Raw genomic sequence first — 22,310 nt, forward strand, 5'->3', positions numbered from 1 at the left:
GGCTCTCTGTGGCAACGAGGGACAGCAAGTTGACAGAATAGAGAGCTTTGATTAGCCAGCAACCTGATTTTAAACCTCACTCTTTCATCTGAGCTGTTAGCAAGGCTGCTAGCAGGACAAGCCAGCCTGCACACTGTGATGGGTGTCCAAACGCTCCACAGACTGGACCGTGGGTCCCTGAAGAGTATATGGAGACCTGACCACCTGACCACCTCACCCTGGTACCTGGAGCCCTCTGAGGTTGTTAACAACCCAGCCCGACTGTGGGCTTGCAAAGGGACAGATTCCACCCACTTGGCTCCTTTCCTCCTTAGCCAGAAACCTTCAGAGGGAAATGGAAGGATGAGAAACACACTCCCTGGCCAGGCTTGTCTCCAGTCCTCACACACCACACACAGTGACATACTTTCATTAACCCAGCCAAACCCGCTCACATGACTGGGAGTGTGTGGCAGGGGAAACAGACTGTTTTCTTCTAAAATGGTTGGAGAGAGAAAACTCTTGAAACATCTGTAACAAGAACCCCATCCCCTAACCCTAGAGACCCTTAAAGAAGGAGAGGACTCCGTCCAGTGCTGGGTTCAATGGAAGTGCCCACTGACCCCACGCTGGCCCCTGTAACGCACTGTGGTCCTGAAGTAAGAGGACTGAGATGCCAGGTGAGGAGTCACATCCCTGGAGAGGGTGACCCAGCTTCCTACAAACTTGTGGAAGAGACCTCTGATTCCACTACCTAAAAGTTCAAAAGGTGAAAGTCCTTCACCCTTCGTCTATCCTGTTCCCAAAGGGATGACCCTCAAATTCAAAGATCGAAGTCATAGAACGCTGTAGGAGGAAGAAGCGAGGCCTGCTGGGGAGAAGGAAAAGGCAGGCCTTGGATGACTACGGGGAGACCCTTGTTAACATCTGCATAAAGCCCCGCCCCACCCAAGTGCCAGGTCAGAGAGCACCACCAAGAGGGGAGAAGAAGGCTGCCTGCCTCTACTGACAGCATGGACCAAGGGGGTGTCCCTCTGAGACTGAGGAAGAGGAGACGATTCTCCAAGCAGGTTTTTTTCCCTGTAAGATGGCAGCAGAAAGAAACTTCAGTTGTAGAGACAAACCCCTTGTAAAGCTAGAAGCAGATCCTCTCAGAAACAGGTCTGAGGAATCTGTCTCCAGAAGGGTCCTGGAGAGCCCTTGGGGCTCCAGGGTCAGTCCAGGGGAAGATGGTCAGTGTGGTCAAAGGCCGACTGAAGGCCAACCGAGGACTAGGGTGTAGCATATGTAGTAGGATGCTCGCATGTTGTAGGGTGAGGGCCAGAGGTCTTGGCTCCGGTACTGAATGGATGATGTGGACACGATTAGTTGGGGTCTGGGGTTTCATAGCAAGAAAGGGGGCAGAGTCAGAGACCTTTGGGGCGTCACCTGTTCTCTGTTGCCCACCTCCCCAAACTCTTTTAGCTGGGTACTTTCCTCCCAGAGCAAGCTACATCTTGGGAGGAACTAAACAGGGAACAGGCTGGGGGAGGTGGCAGTGTCCAGAGTCCCTCTGACCAGCTCAGGCCAAGGCCCAGGTGTCGTGGCACTTTCCCACCAGAACTGGGTCTGGAAGGCAGAGCGTAGCCAAACCCTCTCGTTCAACTCCACGCAAGCCTGACTCTTAAGAAGGGCCCTCGTGGAGGAGTGCGACACAGGGTCACAGCGTCATTGGTGAAAGCAGAGGGGAGAATAGAAACTGATCTGAGCTTAGGCTGAAACTTGAAACTGCTATGGATATGGAGGTCAGAAGGGAGCATGGGCATGAATCCTGAATGGTGGGGCAACTCGAAACCATCACAACCAAGAGGTGGGTTCCATGGCACCCGCCCCTCAGGTGAGCAGTCCCGACTCCTTTGCCCCCGTGAGGGAAGCCCCACTCACCTGACTTGTCCCCCCTGGAGTGAAGAGAGGCCCCACTTTTGAGTGTTGTGTGTCAATAACAGTGTTGTGTCACTGGTGGTCATGTTGAATAGTTGAAGAGAATAAAGGGAATAAGATTTCCCAGGTGGTTTCTGTCTTCTCTTTCAAGCCTAGAGCAAGCTGAGAGAGCCCGTCCTCTCCCAGGGCAGCTTCCATGTGTAACCTCAAAAGCTCAGCCCAGCCCCAGGCCGCCCTTGCAGCCCTCTTCCCAGAGGCCTAAAATCCCCATCCAGAGCTTGCTGGTGGGAGCCTGAGGGTTTATGGAGTTTTAAAATCTGCTCCCTTGGGAGACAGGGGCAGAAATGTGTTGAGAAGGTGGCAGAGCCAAGCAGCACGACATGCCGACTTCTGGGTGGCAGCCTGGTGACTCTGGCACTCGCTGGCTCAGGTCCAGCTGTGCTGCCCCAGGGAGGCCTCTTGGACCCCAACACCTGCACCCTCCCCAGATGGCCACAAGGCAAAGTGCCTAAGATTCTAGTTCCAGAAGCCGGCAGCCACCTCCCCTGGTTCGTCTGGGTCCTGGCCCTGGCCCAGCTCTTCCTCTGGACCAGAGCCTCCTAGCCCCCGAGGAGAGGTGGGTGGTGACCTGGCTCGTCATCTCACTCTCAGGATGTAGCCCGTGAGCCCCCAACGTGTGGAGAGGCTGAGGCTAACAGGAGGCAGCCATTTGCCTAAGATGCGAGGGAAACCAGAATGGCCAGGAGCAAGCTCTGCACCCAACCAAGCCTCTCCTCCCCCACCGCTGGGCCTGCCTGGGCCTGGCCTGGGCTCCACACTGTCTGGGCCAGGCAGGGGTTGCTCCGCTGAATCCGCCTTGCAGGCTTGCCTCAGCGCTATCTCCTGAACCTAGACCTGGCCATGGCCCCTGAGTGGCTGCTTGAGGTCAATACTTGCTCTAACCTGTTGCCTGCCTCTGCCGCAGTCTGCCGGGGGCCCCTGCCCCAGCCAGGAAGCTGTCTCCCCACCTTCCCTGTGCTTCTCTGACCCAGACTCCCAAGGCAGACTCAATTGTCTCTCCTTCCCCTTTTCCATCTGGAAAGCAAGGGGTGGGGGACGGTGGGGAAGGGGGGAAGAGAGGAGGGAATTGTGTTTCACGTAGAAGCGAGTAAAGAAGGCTATTCTATATTCCCTGGGGACACTGAGGTACCTCAGCACAGGAGGATCCTCAGCAAAGTGAGGGGACTACAGGGGAAGAACAGACACTGGAGCACATTGGTTCATACTTAGCAGAAGGGGCTGTGTATCCAGACGTGGTACCTGCCACAGCAGAGGGTCAGGAAACTGGCAGAGGAAGTGACCTGAAGGTTGAGGGCTGCAGGAACAGGAAATAGTAAGTGTAGGGGCCAGGGGTGTGGTGGGGGATAGAAGGTGCATAACAGTTAGGTGTAGGCTTAGAGCATAGTGGAGTAGAAACTGAGAAAAGGGAGAGAGCAGAGCCTGGAGTGTAGAGCATCCTGTTTGAGTAACTTTGGAATAAGGGCACCATTGGGGGAGAGGGGGTTAAGGAGAGTGATGTGATCTTATCCCCCTCACCCAACCCTGGCCACGAATGGTGGTGATTTACCAGGTCTGGAGCTCAGGAAAGAACTGGGTTGGAGGACTTGGGCCTTAGCAGCCTAGCTGTAGCCATGGTCCTGGATAAACACACCCAGGGAGAGCAGTAGAGTAGAAAGGAGAGGGTCTAGCTTATAGGTAGAGGAGGACCATGAGAAGATAGTAAGTATGAGGAAAAGCAGGAGAGTGCAGCACCACAGGACCCAAGGGAAGTTTTAAAGAGAGTGGTTAATGTCAAATGCTCCCCTGGACCCTGTGGCCACAGACAGCAGCCTTAATTCTGGCTAAAACACGTAACTTTGCCACTGAGGCCAGCATCTGCTTACCCTCCGAGGCCAGCCAAGGTCAAGATTGGTTCAGGAGGAGCTTTGGCCTGCCCATCCCAAGGGCCCAGGGTATCACACAGCCACTGAGGTTGTAAGGGATCAAACATCCTGAGTGCAAGGGGCTGACCAGCCCCTAAGGCAGATCCTCCCAGCACTGGGCAGGCTCATTGCAAACCAACGTTTACGGTGAGTTTACTCTGTTCTTCCTGCAGCATCAGTGCTTGCTCTTCCCACAAACTCTGGGATTTTTATCCCACTCCCTTGGTCTGGAGCTTGAGAAAGTGGTTTGGGCATACTTTATTAAGTATGAGGACTCAGAGATTTTAGCCCTACTGGATATGGAGACTAGCCCAGGAGAGATATTTGGGGAGGTGTCGCAGTCACTTGCATTTGTTAAGGAGCTCACGTGGAGGTGACTCCTGGGAAAGAGGGTAGTGCTCACAGAAGACTGGCGGACCCCGGCCCGCTCCAGGGCGCAGCGCTCCCCTCAGAGCCAGACGGCATCTCTATGATGCAATGTGCTGCGTTTTTTCCCACCTTGGCCACCACTGCCGGGAGCCACGGACACCTCCTCGACGGCCCGATGCCATCCCCCGCCACGGCGAGAGCCTCAGCGAGCGCGCCCACTGCCGCCAGCCCTGAGCCGGAAGTCACTGTAGCCCCCGTCTCCGGTCCGACCTGGTCCAACCGCTGCGGCCCCGCCGATACCTTGGGCACCATGTGGAGCCCGAAAGCGGACAAGGCCGCGAGCCCCAGCAAAGGTGAGACCTCTGATAAAGCCTCAGCTTCGCGCAAGGGCGTAACTGCTGACAAGTCGGCGGCCGCTCCCGTGGCCATGGCTCCAGCTCCAGCTCCGGCACCAAGCCCGGTCAACACCGGCCCGAGCGCGAGCCCCAGTGCAGCCTCCGGCCGCGGACTCGACAGCACACTGAACCCACAGGCGCCGCTGGACACACAGTTCCCGAGAACAAGGCCAGTGGCCAGTGCAGGTCGCAATGAAATAAGTGACCCGCTGAGGCGTCCTGCTTGTCCGCCCGAGGGGGAAGGGCGGGTGAAGCCATTGGGGAAAAACGGCCCACAGACTGGGCCCAGGCCCGCCTCTGGCCAGCACAACCGGGGAACCGGCTCTCCCCTCTGAGGATCTTGCCTAGAAGCACCAATGCAGAACTACATTTCCCAGGATGCACCTCGGGGTTCCCAGCACCCCTGCCGCCAATGACTGCGCGGGCTGCGGCGAGCCCGCACGGACCGGGCCGGCAGAGATGCGGAGATCCAGGGTGTCAGCCCCTCCCCATGGGAACAGGTGGGGCCGGCTGGCGACAGAGTGCTGACCACGACGCTTTCTCCCTGCAGACGCGCCCCTCCCAAAGGCCCAGTCTAACCAGCTGTTGGGAGTGGGGTCACATCTGTGCAGGCCCTCCAGGTTCACACGCCAGCCAGGGCAGCGCTGGGAACAAGTGTAACAGCCAAAATCCGGAACCACATTTAGGGCAGGAAGCCTGGCTACCCGGACTATAGGCTGAGGGTTGGACGTTTATTCAAAACAATTAACAGCCTATACAAGACATCTCTAGAGCAGGGGCCGAGAGGAGCCTTGCACCTCTCAGCAGCTCCACCTTCCAGGCCCCTGCATATTGCCTTCACAGCCCATAGTGTGTGCTTGGGCAGGCAACACAGGAAGCATTGTGGGTATAGGCTCAGTCACAGGGTGTTAGATGCTCTTCTACCTGGAATGATTGGAAGTCGGCCCAGCACGCTAGTCTGTCCCTTTTTCCCCCTGGAAGTTCTGCCTCCACTAAAGTTAAGGCCACCAGGATGAAAGCAGGGTCAGGGCTGGGGACCCAGCGGAGCCCTGGGAAGCATCAGGGCTGTAAGTGGGGCCTGGGAGCGAAGTAGAGATTGGGAGAGGTCTGATTAGAATAGAAACTGATGATCTTAGTTCAGCACTCCCAAGATGAGTGCAAGGTGACTGCAGCAACCTTAGAGCTTCCCAGAAGACAGTGCCCCCATCAAGGAGGTGCTCTTAGTATAAGACCAGACCAAAGAGCCCAAGGAACTCCACAGGAGGGAAGGTCTGCCTAGGTCTGGGGAGCAGAGGGTAAAGAAACTCCCTGGGCCCCAGAGCCCAGTCTCAGAGCAAGGAGCTGGGGATCTGACCCATCCCTGGTCCTTACTTGTGGGTGTGTAAGCAGGTAGTGAACTTCCACTTGTGTGGGAAGTCACAGCCTGGGGAATTTCCCCTTTAGGGCTGGGATGGGCCCGTGGAGTCAGTTGGAGAAGGTTTAGGGCCAGGTTCCAAGAAGTTCTGTTGAGTGCTCTGGGCCCCTCAGGCCTCTCACAGCAGACCTTTTGTGCAGGGCAAGTGCCCCCTAGGCTGTAGTTCTGACCTTGGGGAAAAGGTGAAACTGAGCTTGGTTAATCCCACTCCCACTAGCATGCACTGGGGCCCCCAAAACCAACTACATGGGGAGGGGCTGGGCCCACAGGGTCCGGAATGGAGGGTGGGGGCCACTGGGTGTGGGGTGGGGAGGGACTGGAGGCACAGCCCCCAGGGTCCATGGGTGTTCCAAAGTCCCCTGAGTTACGGGTTCAGCTGATGTAGACACGGTGGAAGTCATGGGCACCAAAGGCTGCGTTGCACTTGGGGCACTTCCTCTGGCGGGCCTCATAGCGGCCCCGTACGCACTCGAAGCAGAAAACGTGGAAGCACTTGGTGAGGACTGCATCCTTCTTGCGGGTGTTACAGCAGGGGCAGGTCAACCGCGCCTGGGCAGGGCACAGGCATCAGCTCAGGAACAATCCTGACAGGGCCCGGATCCCAAGCTGATAGCAAGAGGTGGTCCAGACTAAGGCCACCACAGAGCAGACTGCACCTAACTCTCACCATAGCCCTAGGAGGTAGGGATAAGCATCCTCCAGATGAGGAAACTGAGGCTCAAAAGCCCAGGTTTCAAAACTAGAAAGTAGCACAGTCTAGCCTCTAATCTGGGTGGTGATGGCCAGTGGTCACATGTCCCCTCTAAAGGTCAATGACCCACAGGCTCCAACCTGAGCTCCTCTGCCCTGGGGCTTCATCTCTTGCCCCTTTGGCCTTCTCTGGCAAAACCCCAATCCTGGCTTAAGCCGACTGTCTACCTTCTCTCCACCTGCATCTGGTAAGTCACAGCTGGGCATGGCAGTGCCACTAGAAATCTGCTGTTCTCAACCCTCAACTGGGCCCATCCCTGGTGCTGCCCAGAAATCCTGCTGTGGGTCCTGGGATTCATTTCTCTCTAAGGAGGTTTTACAAATCTCCTCTCCTATCTTGAGACTTCCCACCTGCCACCAGGTCTCACTTCCAACTCCAGACAGGAAATTCCCACAACTCAGCATTCCCAACATTCATCCTCTGCCCTGCCCGCCACCTCAGCAACTCCCCACAAGCATCACCTCTTCCCTAGCTCTCAGAACCCTACCCATCAGCATTTGACAGGCTGCAGTCTGTTGTTTCTCCAAAAACCCTTCCCTGCTCCCTCATGGCTGCCTCGAGCTGCCTCTGCCCCTTCAAGGCCAAACTGCTTCAACAGGTTGTCTACTTACTGACTCACTCTCCACCCTTTCCTCACTGCAGTAGGTGAGAGTCCAGGTGATCTGACCTCCACCTCCACCTCTGCCCAAGAACTCCCACCAAGGCTGCCAAATCCAAGAGGCATCTCTCAACACCTGCTTCATTTGCCTTCTTGGCAGTTCTGAGCTCACCCCTGCCTCCTTGAAACTCTTCCCCAATCAATTCCCTCTAGATCGCTCTCCTTCCTCCTAAGCTACAGGCTCCTCTTCCTCTGTCCATCATTTAAGTTTCGAGGCTCCTCAGGGGGAGTGACGGCCGATGCCATCCCCCGCCACGGCGGGGGAGGAGTCAGAGCTCCTCAAAGGCCCTACCTGCCCTCACCTCATGACACTGTTCCGTGTCATGCCACAGACCCTCCCTGGGTGACGACAGTTATATGTGGCTTCTACCTTTGCCTCTGCTGACAATCCCCCACAAACTCCTGTCCTCCACACCAGCCCTTTTGCTTTGAGTGCCTTCCCAGACAGCCTCCCAAGAAGTCCCACAGGCACCTCATCCTCAACATCCTTGAGACATCGCTCTCTGCACACTGACTACAGGATACGCCAAGCAGCTCAACCTGGTTTACAAACCCTTCAGGATCTAACACTGCCCAACCCCCACCAGGCTTGTCACTCACCACAAAACCCATGTTCTGTCCTCCAACTACGACTGTCCAGCTCTGTCCTCCAGCACGCCTCTCTCAACTAAAGGCCTCCACCTCTGCCTTTCCCTTTGCTGGAACCCTTTCATCCCCGTTCATCACGGCCAACGCTGACTCACTCTTCAGTTTTTCTTTGGATGATATTCCTTCCAGGAAGCCTGCTGACCACCAGGGCTGTTAAGGGGCTCCCCTGATTTCCCACAGCTCCTCTGGCCTCTGCCATCACACTGCTCATCACTCAGATGGGAGAATTACTTGGCTGCCTCCTCCAACAGACTGTCAGTTTCAAGAGATCTGAGACCAGGTCTAGTGCCTAGCCCTCTCATACCTAGCCAGGCACTCTGCCTGGCACGTAGTATGTGTACCATACTTGACAGTTATCTGATTCTCCACATCGGGTTCTGCGCAGGTTTTGCCATCCTACCTTATTTCTGGGTTCCCCAGACTACCCACCAGAGCTCTCACCAACCCCCCATCTAAGATTCCTAGGTCACCTAAGATTCCTGGAGCACAACCCAGCCCCAAGGCCCCACCTTGTACTCCTTGATCTCCTCCTGGAGGATTTCATCGGCATCTGCGTAAACCTCCACCTTCCTCTGCTTCTCCAGCTTGCGCCGCAGCCGTGAGATGTCCTCCTGGGGCAGGAGAGGGGCTAGGCTGAGTGCAAGGGTCCTCAATCTGAACCTCCTGCCCCCACCCCGCCCCCACCCCTGCCCACCACACACCTGAGCCCTCTTGAGGTTGAAGCTCTCTTTCTCACGGGCAGCCCGGCTCTCTGCCAGGCAAGGCTGGATCTCTCGCAGCCGTGTCTGTACGTGCTCCAGCTGTACCTTCAGGTCCTCGGCCAGCTGAGCTGCTTCCACAGCCTGAGGTGGGTGGAGCGGGGAGGAGGGGCACCGTTTGCCTGAGCCTGGGGAGTCAGGCATGTGGAGCCATGGCCCACAGATGCTAGTGTCAACCATCCAGTGATACCTGCTCTTGGGGTAAGTCCAGTATCTTCACTGGAACTGGTTCTGTCTCCTGACCTCTGAACCCTCACCTCCTCCTAGTCTACCTCATTCCCAACACCTTCAGTTCCTCACCTGCATAACGCTCTCTACTGTCTTTGAGGCTTCACTGGGCTCCTCTTTCTGCTCCCCTCAACACACATTTTTTTCCTGCAACCCCCTGAGGCCTCAGCTCAAATGTCACCTCCTGAGACACACTGTCCTATTTTTCTTTCATCCGCCCCTATTTCCTTCATAAGACATACTGTGAGTTCCCTGGTGGCCTAGTAGTTAGGATTCCAGGCTTTCACTGCCGTGGCCCACAAGTTGTGCAGCGTGCCACCCCACACACACACACACAAAACACATGCCATGATCTGTAATGATGTTATTTTGTCTGTGGGATTATCGGCTTGCTATCTGCCCCTCAAAACTGGAAGTTCCCACTTCCAGCAGGGCGGTCTTGTTCCCGTGATCTCCCCAGCACTCAGTGCAGGTCCTGGGATATAACAAGGGTATGACTAATACTGCTTAAATGAATGAGCCAAATGGAGAAGAAAAAAAGTCCAGGAGGGGAAAAAAGATGAAAGTCAATGTTAATCTTAAGCCTTTACCATAAGCTAGAGGAGTGATATCACCAAGAGGGCGCCACAGATCATTCCTAACTCTGTTACCCTCAGAAGAACAACTACCACAAGCTAAACATTTCTTAGGTTTAATACAACTACATGACAGAGACCACCATGCACATTTCACAGCTAACCAATGCAGTCAGGACGTGGGCTGAGGAGCCAAGGAGACCCCGGGCCCAAATTCCAGTTCCACTCTTTCTTGAGCAAGTCAGCTACCTCCCTGAGCCTCAATCTTCTCACTTATGAAAGGTAATAACAAAAACTGTTGTAGGATTATTTTCAGACTGAAATGTGACCAAGCATGCAAAGTCCTCCAGCACACAGTTTGGAACACAGTAAGTGTCTGAGACCTGAGCTGGGCTGTGAGATGAAGCAGAGCCAGACTTCGGCCCAGGTCATCTGCTTCAAGTTCTCTAGGCAGAGTCACGAAGTGAGGCTGTGAGCCAGCATCCCAGGTTGCTGTCCCCTCGCATAGGTCTGGCCTCACCTTCCTCTTGTTGAGCTCCAGGGCCTGGCTGCGCAGTGTCAGCTCCTTCTCCACACCCCCGAGGCTGCCCTGCAAGGCCCGCTCTTTTTCCTCCAGCTTCTGCACGGTCAGCAGCTGGGCATCCACCTGAGGACAGGGGTGGGGACTCAGTGCTGGGGAGCCCCTGCCTCTCCAGCTCCACTCTAACAAGCCCAGGGCAGCCATACCTGAGACTTGAGGCCAAGAACCTGCTCGCCCAGCTCATCCTTCTCCTCCCGCAGTAGCTTATGAATCTGGTTGGCCTTGATCCGCTCTGACATCAGCTTAAAGTTGGCATCGTCCTTTTCCCGCAACTGCTGTAGCAGCCGCCCATTCTGCTCCTGCATGTCCTCAAAAGCCTGGCCTGTCACATCCATCTCTGAGAGCAGAGCCTCCTCCTCCTGCAGCAAGTGGGCAAAGACAAGATGGAATATAGTAGATGGACAAGACGACAGTGGGGAAACCACAGGAAAACATGGCTGAGCAAAGAACCACAGAATGGACCCAGGCCATGTGCTAGAACAGGAGATTTAGGGAATTCCAATATTCAGAAGCAAGGGGACCAGAACAGGGTCGCACCTGCTTGGTGGCACCCAACTTGCGTTGCAGGTGTTCTATCTGCTCCTCTGCCTGACGAATGCGCCGCAGGGCATCCTCATCCGCGATCTTCTTGCTCTCCCTCCGATCCCTCTCCTCTAATTCCCGGATACGGCTCCGTAGCTCATCGACCTATAACCACCAGAAGGAGGGAGCTCTCTTGTCACTGCTTCCTGCTGACCTAGGGCTCTGCTCTGGTTACAACCCCCTGGGGCAGCCTCTCTGCACACCTCATAGGCCCTACCTGCCCTCACCTCAGCCTTGGCCTTGCGTTCTGCTGCCATGAGCTGCACCTTATCCCGCTGCTCCTTGGGTGCAGACTTATACATGTCCAGCAGCAGTTTCATCTCCTTCTGACTTTCCTGGGCCTTCCTGGGGGAGGCATAGGAGGAAGCCTTGGTGAGTAGGGTTGGAGGCCACTTGGCAGGGGTGGGAAGGAGAAAGGAACAGGGCCTCACTTGAGCTCTGCTCGGAGACCTTTGAGGAGCTCTGACTCCTTCCTCTTGGCCTCCTCCACCTTGACCTTCTCCCGATCAGTCCTTGAGAGAGCTGAGGCTACAGATGGGGGTCCCAGCCCAGGCCCTTCCCGTTCCCGAAGCTCCCGCTTGGGTTTAGCCTCAGGTTCTCGGGCCCGGGAGGAGGGGCCCTGGGCCCCGGGGGTCAGGGCCTGGGCCTCTTCCTCAGAAGGGACCAGGTCTTCCTTCTTCACCAAGGAGGTAGTAATGGCAGTGCCAGGCATTGAAGCCATCTCCTTTCTGGCATCAGGGGCACCAACAGGGCCTGGCCCACCCTCTTCTTTCCCTGGGGCTGGGGCACTCAGGCCAGAGTCCTCCGGGTGGCCCAGGGTGGGGATGGAGTGGGTAGAGCCACTGGCCTGGGCCCGGAGCTGCAAAGCACAGAGAGAACAGGGCTGAGGTGAGACGTGCTCACTGGGGTCTAGCCGCAGCTTTCCCCAGGCAGCCCCTCCTCACCTTGGCAATCTCAGCCTGCACTTCCCGCAGCTTCCGCTTGTATCGCTGAGCGTCCCCCTTTAGCTGGTGGTTGTGGTTTTGGAGGCTGCTGATCAGGTGGCGCATCTCCCGGTTGATGGGCCCTGGAAGAGTACAGGAAACCAAGGCTGGGTTGAAGGCTGGGTTGGTCCCTGGGTTAGGGGCCCAACCCCTCAGTGGGGGAAGGGGCAGGGCCAGAGCCATCACTCTCATTACGAAGGAGATAACAACTGAAGCCTTATGTAGAGAGTGTGATCTCATCAAACAAATGAAGAGAATTCACCTAAACATAACTTGACACTGCCTATGTGTGTTATTTCTGCTAATGCAGACTTCTAAAATATTTCCAAATTTCCTTTCAAAGGAACACGTGACTAACCGTAAATTCATAAAAGTAAGTTAGTCCACTTCTTTTAGCTTTTTAAACAAATATCATCTTCTTAGTTACATTTCCCCGGCATTTCTCATAATACTTCCTATCTTCCCTCCCTGCTTTATTTTTCTTGATATATTTGTCACAACCCCAATACACGTTCAATTTTTTCCTCCTTTGTTGTCTGTCTTCCCTCACTATAACACTGCTCCACAACAGGGATCCGTCGTGTTTTGTTCACTGGTATCATCCCAAAGCCTAGAACTGAGCCTGGGTCATAGAAAGTGTTCAATAAATCTGTGAAAAATGAATTAGTATCTCAGAGAGGCACCATAAGGCCAGAGAAGTATGGATGAGGGTGACAGCTCCCGTTCTGCCTGAGTCTGCTCCATGAGCCACCTCATCTGGCTGTAAGCCTCACTGCGCCTTTGAGTCAGGTGGTGTGGTCCCCATTTTCCACAGAGAGATGAGGCTCTGGGAGAAGAAAGGACTTAACCTCTTACATCTGGATAAGCATCTGGCCACACCAGGGCCCAGCAATCCCAGATAAGGCCCCACCTCAACCCTGTCCTCACCACATACCCGCCTGCTCGTTGGCCGCCAGGTTCTGTTCAAACTCGATGCGCAGCATCTCGTACTCCTTGCGTACCTGGGCCAGCGTATCCTCCAGCTGGATAACCTCTGTGCGCAGCTTCTTCTGCAGCCCCAGCTCATCACTCTGTGGGTTGAGGCATTAAGGACCCACCCAACCCCTTAGTTCCTGGCAAGCCCCCCCTACCTCAGGCCTCAGCAGCTCAGGAGGAATTTACTCCCAAGGGACCTCTGGCAGGCACACAGGGCCTCTGACACCCTTGACCCAGGAACAATCTGACCCTAAGGGTCTGGCCTTTACCCCTGTCCCCTGCCCCTGTTCCAAGGGCATACCTCCATGTGCTCAATGTGCCTCAGGTGGGAATTCTTGGTGGCCAGCAGCAGCCCACGGGCCTCGTCCAGCTGGGTCTTCACTTGCAGAGACTCATTGTAGAGCAGTGAGAACTGCGCCTGCAGCATTCGGTACTCCCCTGTCTCCCGTACCACCTCCTCAGGAAGACTCCGCAGGGCTACCTAGGAGTAGGGATGTCCAAAGGCAATCAGCAAGAGGTTTCAGAGCTCAGCTCCTACCGTGCAGGCTCAGGCCCTCCCAGCCCCAAACACAGCTCACCTTGAGGCGCTCATTGGTCCGCACAGCCCCCTGAAGTTCTGCCTGCAGCTTCTCCAGCTCTGCCATGCGGCTATTGGCCAATTCCTGGTTTTCCTCCAACTCCGCATTCAGCATCTCAAACTGAGGAGTGGGAAGGGCAGTGGGAGGCAGGGCCAGGCCAGGACGCATGCTTCCCTCATAGCCCCACCATATGCCCTACCCAAGCTCCCATCTGCAGAGCAGTGATGTACTCTGAAGGCCCAGTGACAAGCCGGACCCAGGCACTTTCCTAAGGGCTCCCAGACAAGTAGGAGAAAACTCAGTACTGCCTGGTCAGTGCTGGGAAGCAAGGCTTGTAACTGACAGGGGGTCAGGGAAGCCTTCCTGGAAGACCTGAAGAGCAAGCTGAGCAAGGGGAGACAGGGCGCAGTGACCCTGTAGCACCAAAAAAGTGTGCAACGACCAAGAATTGAGAGAGCAAAAGCAGGACAAGGAATGAGACAGCGGCAGCAAGGCCCTTTCTCAGCTACACAACTGAGAATGCCAATTGACTCCAACATACCCCAACATCTCTTTTCTAAGTGGTACTTTTTTTTTTTTTTTTTTTTTTTTGCAGTACGCGGGCCTCTCACTGTTGTGGTCTCTCCCGCTGTGGAGCACAGGCTCCGGACGCGCAGGCTCAGCGGCCGTGGCTCACGGGCCCAGCTGCTCCGCGGCATGTGGGATCCTCCCGGACCGGGGCACGAACCCGTGTCCCCTGCATCGGCAGGCGGACTCTCAACCACTGCGCCACCAGGGAAGCCCCTAAGTGGTACTTTTAACCAGCTGATGTACATACGACCTTACCTAATTCTCGTCAGTTACCCAAACTAGAAATTAAGCTCCATGAAAGGTTTAATTCCTGTCTGTTTCGTTCTCCAAAATGCCTGCTTCCTACACAGTACCTAGCACTTAGTGTTCAGCATTTACTTACTGAATACACATATGAAACAATGAAATAAAGAGCACTGTGAGTAACGGGGAAAGACCTCCGAGACCACAGCTGGACGTCTGTCCTTAATCCTGAGGGGATGTTCAAGGGTAGGGTAGAGAAAAGGTTGTGGGAGGGACGAGGAAGAATGCTGCTGCTCACCTTCTGCATGCTGAGTGTGATCTGGCCCCCCTGAAAGCCTGAGGAGCTCCCAGATACATAGTAGCCAGAGTTGAGCTGTGGAGAGAAGACAGAGGAGACAGGGTGTGGAGGAGAGAAGCGAGGGCCCCAAGTACCCTGCTCTGGCTCCATCTGACCCAATGTCTGACCCCACCTGCTCCAAGGCCTCCGCTAGGTGCTTATTGAGCTTTTGCTCACGCTTCCGCAACTTCTCAATGTCCCACTGCAGGTCTTCTACTGTCGTCTCCATCTCCAGCACTTTGGTCTCTGCAGATGTCACTTTATCCTGGAGCTCAGAGTACTGGGGACAAGGAAGGGGACAGGTACTTAGATAAGAGACCCGGCTCCCTGAGATCCTTGGGTGCCCATCTAATCCAAACCCTGCCCTGGTTCTAATCCCACCCTAAAAGCCCAACTCCCACCTCCAACGAGATGCGGTGGTGCTTCTCCTGTAGCTGGGTGGCCAAGTCCTGCAGTCGCCGGTTCTCACGGCCCAGCTCCCGGGTGCGTGCCCGAGCCGCCTCACTGGGGGGCTCACTGTCCCCTGTGAAGGGAGGGCTCGGGTAAGAGCCAAGTCCAAGGCAATGGGTCAAAGTACTAACTCATCCTGGAGTCTGCTAGGTCATTGCCCAGTGTGATCCACCAGCTGTCTTGCCATTTTCTCATGACAAAGCCAGGAGTCTTTGTCCCCACTGCACAAAGGAGGAAACCAGCTCAGAGAGGAGAGCCATCTGCTCAGAACGCCCAGGCTGGACTGACAGAACTAAGGCTGAGAGAAGTCAGTCTGCCTGCAAAGCCTGGGCACTTGCTGCTATGCCTCGTGGGTCAGCAACTGCCACCAAGATTTGTGCACAATGCTCCCAAGAGGTCTCCAGCCACAAGGGGGAGGCGCCCCCAGCATCAACAACTCCTCCCACCCGTCTCTCTAGAGCTCAACTCCAGGAATCAAAGCGAGAGCCACCATCAACAGCCTGAGCCTGCACCTGAAAACATGGCTGATTTATTCCTTGGGGAACTGTGGCTGCCTCTGGGCCAGGAGCACTGAGGAGGGGATACCATAAAGATGCAAATGGAGTTGGACACCTCTGGGGTGGGGGCACAAAGAACTAACCTCGGCTGTATACTCGCTGACAGAGTTCCTCCACCTGGCGCTGTAGGCGGTCAGAGGCCTCCACGACACGGGACACAGCTGCCTTGGAGAATTCCATGCGGCCCTGCAGCTGCAGCTCCACCTCCTCACTACTGCTTGCACCCAGGGCCACCACAAAAGCCAAGGCTGGCTCACTGAGAGGTGGCCGCAGCTGCATTGGCAGGGGCTCTGGGAGGGACGGACAGACCCTCATGAGGATAATGGTAACAGTTACCACCACTCTTTACCAAGTTCCAGATCGCCTCCTTCAACTCTCTATGGCTCACTGAGTCAACATAACCAACCCCTGTAGTACTGTTGTTATCCCCATCTTAAAAGTGAAATAACTGCTGTTCAGTGAGGTAATTTCCTCAAAGCCAGAGAGCTACCAAATCACTTCCTCAGGGAAGGCCTTCTCTGCCTTCCTAAACTAAACTAGTGTGCATACACACTAATTCCCATTCAGGGATCCCTATACTTTTTTTTATGGTTTATAACCACTTCCTCCCTAATGGCTGGGGCAGAGTAAGTATTTCTTTTTTATTTTCTTTGTCTCCTCCAAAGCTACAACAATGTCAACTACACAGTCAGCATTTAATACTTTTTTGAACTAAGAATGTCAAAACATGAATTGCACTCTTAACCATGTCACTCAGATTCCAAAACCTGTGTTCTTACCCACTGCCCTTTGCTGCCCAGATATGAAATCAATTTGTGTGTGTGTGTGTGTGTGTGCGCGCGCGCGCAAGCAGGGAATTCAGCAGCCTAATGTCAAAGTTCCCTCCTCTCCAGGACCTTCCCCAGAACTTAATTAAGCTTCCCAGATCCCAGGGCTCTGGCCCTACCCCTCAGCTCCGATGTTCCTGGCTCTGTGAGAGGGGTCTCATCACGTGTTGGCCCCTCCTGGGTCCCAGGCGCCTCTGTCCCTGAAGACAGCTCCCCCTGGCTCTCATGGTGTCGGAGAAGGGCTTCCACAGTTTCATCCAGCTGAAGGGAGAAAGCACCAAAAATGTTATGAATCCCTCAGGTGCCTCCCAGCATGATACTCCTTTCCTAGCAGAGGAGTCTGAGGATTGGCAGCTGGGTCAAGGCCAGGTCTTGGAAAGTAGAAGGGCATCCACCTGGGCCCAGTAGCGATTGACAATGAGAAGTGTGGCGTCATCTGTGGCCTGCCGCTTCTCCAACTTCTCAATTCGTTCTCGGAGTTCATCTTCACAAGCCTGTCTCTGTTCCAACCGCTCTGCCAGTTTCTTATTCTTGAACTGCAAAACCTTCAAGTCCATCTCCTCCTACCAAGGAAACAAAGGGGCCGAGAAGATGGTCAAGCAGGGACCAAGAACCCAATCATAGAAAGAGACAAAGAAAAGCAAAATGGAATGGATGGGAGAGGGGAGTAACCCCAGACTAACTGCTAACAGGATTTAAAGAGACTCAGACACCCACAGAGAAAGCGTCTCGGTTGTGAGGAGGGTCACGTTCTGCTTCTGCCTCTTCCTAACTCTGAAGTCTTTGACAAGTCACACGCCCTCTGGAAACCTGTTTTCCTATCTGTAAAGGGAAGGCAGACGTCGTGTCCTCGGTTTCTTTCAACAGAGTGTTCTGAAAAGTGGATCTTGCTAAACCTGGGGAACTGGGAGTAAGGTTCTGGACGACGTGGACGGAGAACAGAGATGGGAGTTCTGGTAAGTTGTGAGGCCTGAAACAGGAGCCCACGAACCGTGGAAGAGATGCCCCCAAGACGAATGGGCTCTATAAGCGTGGTTGTGGTCTTCTCCTCGCGACTCAGTTTCTTCTCTGGGGGCCCCGAGCCCCCATCGCCGGCGGCGCGTTTGTTGCCGGGCCCAGACATGGCCGCGGCGGGGAGGAGCGGCGCAGGCTCTCCCGAGGCACGTCAGGCAGGCGGAGGCGACGCTTCCGTCACCTGCAGAACACAGAGAGCAGAGATGTGGAAGCGGCCGGAGCTCCTGCGGCCCCGAGCCTCCTCCGCACCCACCTGCTGGACCCCGCCCCGCCGGCCCCGGGCCCCTCACCGGCAGCAGAATCACCCCACCGCCGCCATCTTGGACTCCCCTGGACGTCACTGGCCTCCCCAGCACAGAGCGCAGGCGCCACAGGCAGTACCGGATGTGGAGAAATCTTCTCCACTTCCTGTTTCTATTGGTCGCGCTTTGTGCCGCCTTTCGGGTCCCGTTTGGTTTCTTCCTGAACACCGCCTCTTCCTCTCAGTGATTGGCCAGTAGACAGTTCCTATGGTAACCGACAACACACTTCCACTCTCCAGTCCTAATGACATCGCCTGCCTCAGAATAGCAACTTTGAAGCGAGGGCACGGGGGCGGGCCTTGCGGCTTATTACGCACGCGCATTCTCTTCTCACTGATTGGCGAGCGCCGTACACTTTCTCTCTTGCTCCAAGAACCCCCTTAGCAACGGTCACCGTTGAGACGGAGGAAGACGCCCCCAGCGGATTGGCTGCACCGGGCTTCTCTGCAGCGTAGATTGGCTGAAGCGTCGATAGAGGGCCAGGCCTTGGCAGCCTCTGCCGGAGAACCGGCTGTCCCAGAACCGAGGCAGGACAGAACCTGTGGTGCCCCGCAGCACAGAGGAGCGACAAGATGATCCGCCGGAAGTCCAGCCAATTCCAGGGACTGAAAATGCAATCGGAGCTTGAACAGCACTACGAACTGCGGAGAGAACCCAAGAAAGACCTCAGGTCATTGGATGAATCGGCCACGCGGATGGGAACAGGTGTGCATACCGAGTCGGGAACCGTGGCTTCGGTGAATGCGGATGAGGATCCTGCAGCCGACTTGTTCCCGGTGAGGACTGGACAGAGTCGTCCGCTCATGAATGTTTATAAAAGGGCTCCCCAGCAGGGCGCCACCCGTCGTTATGCTTTCTAACGTTCAAGACGTTTCCCGGGCTGCCTTGGTGAAGAGACGGGGGTGTGTGACCCCCCCCTTGTTAATATGCTCATGAATAGTACTTAGGGGTCGCTGAAGCCCAGCCCGCCAGCATTGCTCGTAGCTAGTCTTTAAGATGAGAAGGCAAGTTAGCGCGTTCTTAGGCCCGCTAGAGATTCGCAACGGCTCAAGAACTAGGGGCCATGAACAACACAGCTCTGCCTTTCCCAATGCGCTTTCTCTCTGCAGCCGCCACTGCCCCAGCCCCGGATCTGCATATGGTGAGTGTGAAGAGCTTTGGGGGAAAGTTACCCTTCACACTTGTATTACTCCTTTAGGGCTTCCCCACAATCCTGTCAAACAGCAACGGTATCCTCATTTTACAGATGAGGAGACTGAGGCCCAGAGATGCAATTACCCGAGATGACTAAGTCAGGTCTCCTGCTGCCCCAGTCCAAAGAGAGTGTGAGAAGAGGGGAGCCAAAGACTGAGAATGTAAATGTAGTATCAGTGCCTCTGCGGAGCATTGTACAAATGGGGACACTGAGGTTCACAGAGGGAGACTTGCCCAGTTATACGGTAGGGAGTGGCAGAGACCAGAACTCAAGTTTCCTAACCCTACACTTTAGAAATGAAGAGGATCATAAGAGTTCATTTTGGCCATACCCTCTATTTACAGATGGAGAAAGTGAGGCCCAGAGAGGGAAGTGACCTGCCTAAGGTTACACAGCAATTCAGTGGAAGGGCCAAACCTCTAACTCAGGTCTCTTGGTTCCCAGTCCAGTGCTCTAGCCATCATAGCCCTGTTATGAGGGTAATGCATAATGGCCACCAACACCTTTTCCCCTCTTTTCCTATGACAGGAAGTACCTGGACATCCATTCCATGCACAGGCTGGAGAAGACAGCCAATGTTGAGGAGATGAGGGAGTATGCAAGGGGAGCAGGGAAGGGAATAAGAGCTAGCTCTTGGGGAAGGCTGGGAGGTGGATGGGCTGGGAAGGCATGAGGAATGCCTGGCTCCAAAGCCTGTTGTACACTAGTGTGGGGCGGTGAAGAGAGGCTCCGGTTGTCACTCATTCCTTCCTCTCTCCCTCCCAAGGGTGCTGGCCGAGCTGTTGGGACTAGGCTCTCCTGCGCAGAGCCTGCGGGACGCCATCACCCTGGACCTCTTCTCCCATGCACTCATCTTCTGCCGCCAACAAGGCTTCTCCCTGGAGCAGACATCAACGGCTTGTGCCCTGCTCCAAGATCTTCACAAGGCCTGTATTGGTAAGAGAAGGCCCCCGAAGGCTGTGAGTCCAGGGGAGAGGAGAAGGCTGGCATAAGTGACCAGGGGAAGTAAAAGCAGGATTAGCACCTGAAATCTTTGTTCTGTCATCACTAGCAGCAGTATCACACCCGTTATTTCACCTTTGAAATCCTCTATTTCCTTATCTATAATAAGGCTACAGCACTAACGTTATGAAACTGTTCTGAGAAATATTATATATAATAGATGTAGATATATGCACAGTGCTCAATAAAACAGCTCTTGCTTTACTCCTGGAACTAATTTTCTACAGAATGTTTAACGAGAGCTAAACTATGTATTTCTTGGTTTATTGTCTGTCACTTCCACTAGAAAATACGCTTCTTAAGGGCAGGAACTTGTCTGGTTCAGTGCCCAGAACAGTGCATAGTGGGTACTCAATATTTGTTGCCTATATCTTTCTACTTCTAAAGCTCATGCTCAATAAGTAGCTGTTGAGTGACTAAAATGAATGATTATCAGGGAGAGTACTCACTGTCACATCTTGCCTTCCCTCCCAGCAACCCCCTTGGGCAACGTGGAGGAATGTTACCGCTACTTCACCAGTGTTCTTTTTTGCCACGGAATCAGGGTCAGTTTCACTCTCCCCCCAGATAAGGTCTAGCCCAGCCTCCCACCCTCTCTTACACACATGACCCTCATCTTCCTCTGAAGGCCACAGTGGGCTCTTCCTGCTCCTGGATTGCCGGGCACTTGGAGAAAAGGTGAGGGCTTCAGGAGGTGGTCAGTCCTTTAACTCCCAATCATCCCCACAGCGGCCCCCCTTCAGTATCAACCTCTTTAAGGAGGAACAGCTGCTGGCCCTGGCAGATTATGTGGTCAACACCTACTTCCGCCACTTCAAGCTCTACAAATATGTCTTCACACCCCAGGTACTGGGCCATGGGCTACAAGAGGCCACCCCTCATCTCCCCCCTTTCCCTCAGTGCAGACGTCTTCCTCCCTCTTCCCAGGTGCGGCTGGATCTATCTTTGACTTACATGGGGCTACAGGCACCCAAGCTCTGGCCAAAGGATGAGACGGGTAAGGGAGAATGCCGGGGCGAGGGCTAGACTGGGCTGGGGCTGAAGCCTCCTCCTGCCTTCTGGCTTGCAGAGAAAGAAGAGGGCGAAGAGGTGGAGGAGCAGGCACTCACCCCAGATGAGGAGGAACCGGAAACAGTGGTCCAGCCAGAGCCAGAGCCAAGTGAGGACCTGGAGGGGTTAGGGTTCCCTGTGACTTTGGGCAGGTGTGAAATGAAGGGTTTAGACCATATCAGGACTTCAGAATTTTTGTTTTAGTCATGGTGTCCTTTCTCCAAATGATTCCTTATGCAGAAGTCCAAGATGGCAAACAGATAAAAGCACAGCTGCTGGGGGTGAGGCAGGAGTCCCAGAAAAGGATTATAAAACCAATGACAATAGGGCTTCCCTGGCGGTGCAGTGGTTAAGAATCCACCTGCCAATGCAAGGGACACGGGTTCAAGCCCTGGTCCGGGAAGATCCCACATGTCGTGGAGCAACTAAGCCTGTGAGCCACAACTACTGAAGCCCGCGTGCCTAGAGCCTGTGCTCCACAACAAGAGAAGCCACCACAATGAGAAATCCGCGTGCCACAAGGAAGAGTACCCCCGCTCGCCACAACTAAAGAAAGCCCATGCACGGCAATGGAGACCCAACACAGCCAAAAGTAAATAAATAAATAAATAAATATTAGAAAAAAAAAAAACCAACCCAATGACAATAATAGCCAGCACACATTTGACAACACTATGTGCCAGGCAGGCCCCATTTTAAGCATATATATATATATATATATATATATATATATATATATATATATATATATAGACCTTTTTTTTTTTTTTTTTTGTCTGTGCCATGTGGCTTGCAGGATCTTAGCTCCCTGACCAGGAATCGAACCCGTGCCCCCTGCAGTGGAATTCTGGAGTTGTAACCACTGGACTGCCAGGGAATTCCCACATTTTACATCTATTAACCCATTTAATCCTCTCTCAATCCTAGTTGCTAGGTGCTATCACTATCTGCATTTTACACAGAGGAAACTGAGGCATGGAAAGGTTAAGTCACCTGCCTAAGGTCACAAGGCTACTAAGTAGCAATCCAGAAAATGCAGCAGCACAGCCACTCTGCCCATCTTTCTCTCACAGAAGGACTGGCTGACATTTTCTGAATTGAAGCAACACCGCCACTAGTGTAGCTCCCAGGGGCACCCTGGAAGGTTGTGTTTGCCTGGCTAGGGGCAATCCCTCAGCCCCAGACGGCATCTCTTCTGACATGTCCCTTCTTCCCTGCCCCTGCAGGCCAGGTCTCCATCCTCCGGGCCTACATCAAGACCCAGATGAACAAGGAACTGGAGGAGCTCCAACAACTGGTGGAGGAATGGCTCAAGGCCAGTGAGGAAAGGCTCAGCAGCAAGCTGACCGCACTCGAGCGGCCCCTCCAGCTACCTCCAGGCAAAGGCAAGAACAAGACCTAGTGACCCC

General features: G+C 54.5%; 2 protein-coding genes across 2 annotated transcripts; one reads left to right on the forward strand and one right to left on the reverse strand.

Annotated features, from left to right (window-relative positions):
- Window positions 1-5,354: 5,354 nt before the first annotated feature.
- On the reverse strand, window positions 5,355-17,729 carry RNF40 (ring finger protein 40). Its single transcript, XM_082856513.1, has 20 exons — window positions 17,643-17,729; window positions 17,330-17,533; window positions 16,734-16,901; window positions 16,458-16,599; window positions 15,595-15,801; window positions 14,906-15,027; window positions 14,638-14,784; window positions 14,466-14,540; window positions 13,355-13,474; window positions 13,078-13,257; window positions 12,736-12,871; window positions 11,763-11,884; window positions 11,250-11,677; window positions 11,046-11,163; window positions 10,774-10,923; window positions 10,383-10,595; window positions 10,177-10,302; window positions 8,797-8,937; window positions 8,605-8,706; window positions 5,355-6,587 (listed from the first exon to the last, which is right to left on the reverse strand). Exons 2-20 carry the CDS (start codon window positions 17,459-17,461, stop codon window positions 6,411-6,413), a joined length of 3,006 nt encoding a protein of 1,001 aa, XP_082712639.1. The 5' UTR covers window positions 17,462-17,533; window positions 17,643-17,729; the 3' UTR covers window positions 5,355-6,410.
- Window positions 17,730-18,226: 497 nt separating this feature from the next.
- On the forward strand, window positions 18,227-22,303 carry CFAP119 (cilia and flagella associated protein 119; the record flags this gene model as incomplete). The annotated part of the gene is made up of 9 exons (XM_082858259.1): window positions 18,227-18,430; window positions 18,764-18,795; window positions 19,378-19,443; window positions 19,616-19,785; window positions 20,326-20,396; window positions 20,581-20,697; window positions 20,779-20,848; window positions 20,921-21,010; window positions 22,128-22,303. The coding sequence occupies 9 exons, from the start codon at window positions 18,227-18,229 to the stop codon at window positions 22,301-22,303; spliced, it is 996 nt and encodes a 331-aa protein (XP_082714385.1).
- Window positions 22,304-22,310: the final 7 nt, after the last annotated feature.

The sequence above is a fragment of the Leucopleurus acutus genome, assembly GCF_964270905.1.
Source record: "Leucopleurus acutus genome assembly, chromosome: 16".
Taxonomy (NCBI): domain Eukaryota; kingdom Metazoa; phylum Chordata; class Mammalia; order Artiodactyla; family Delphinidae; genus Leucopleurus; species Leucopleurus acutus.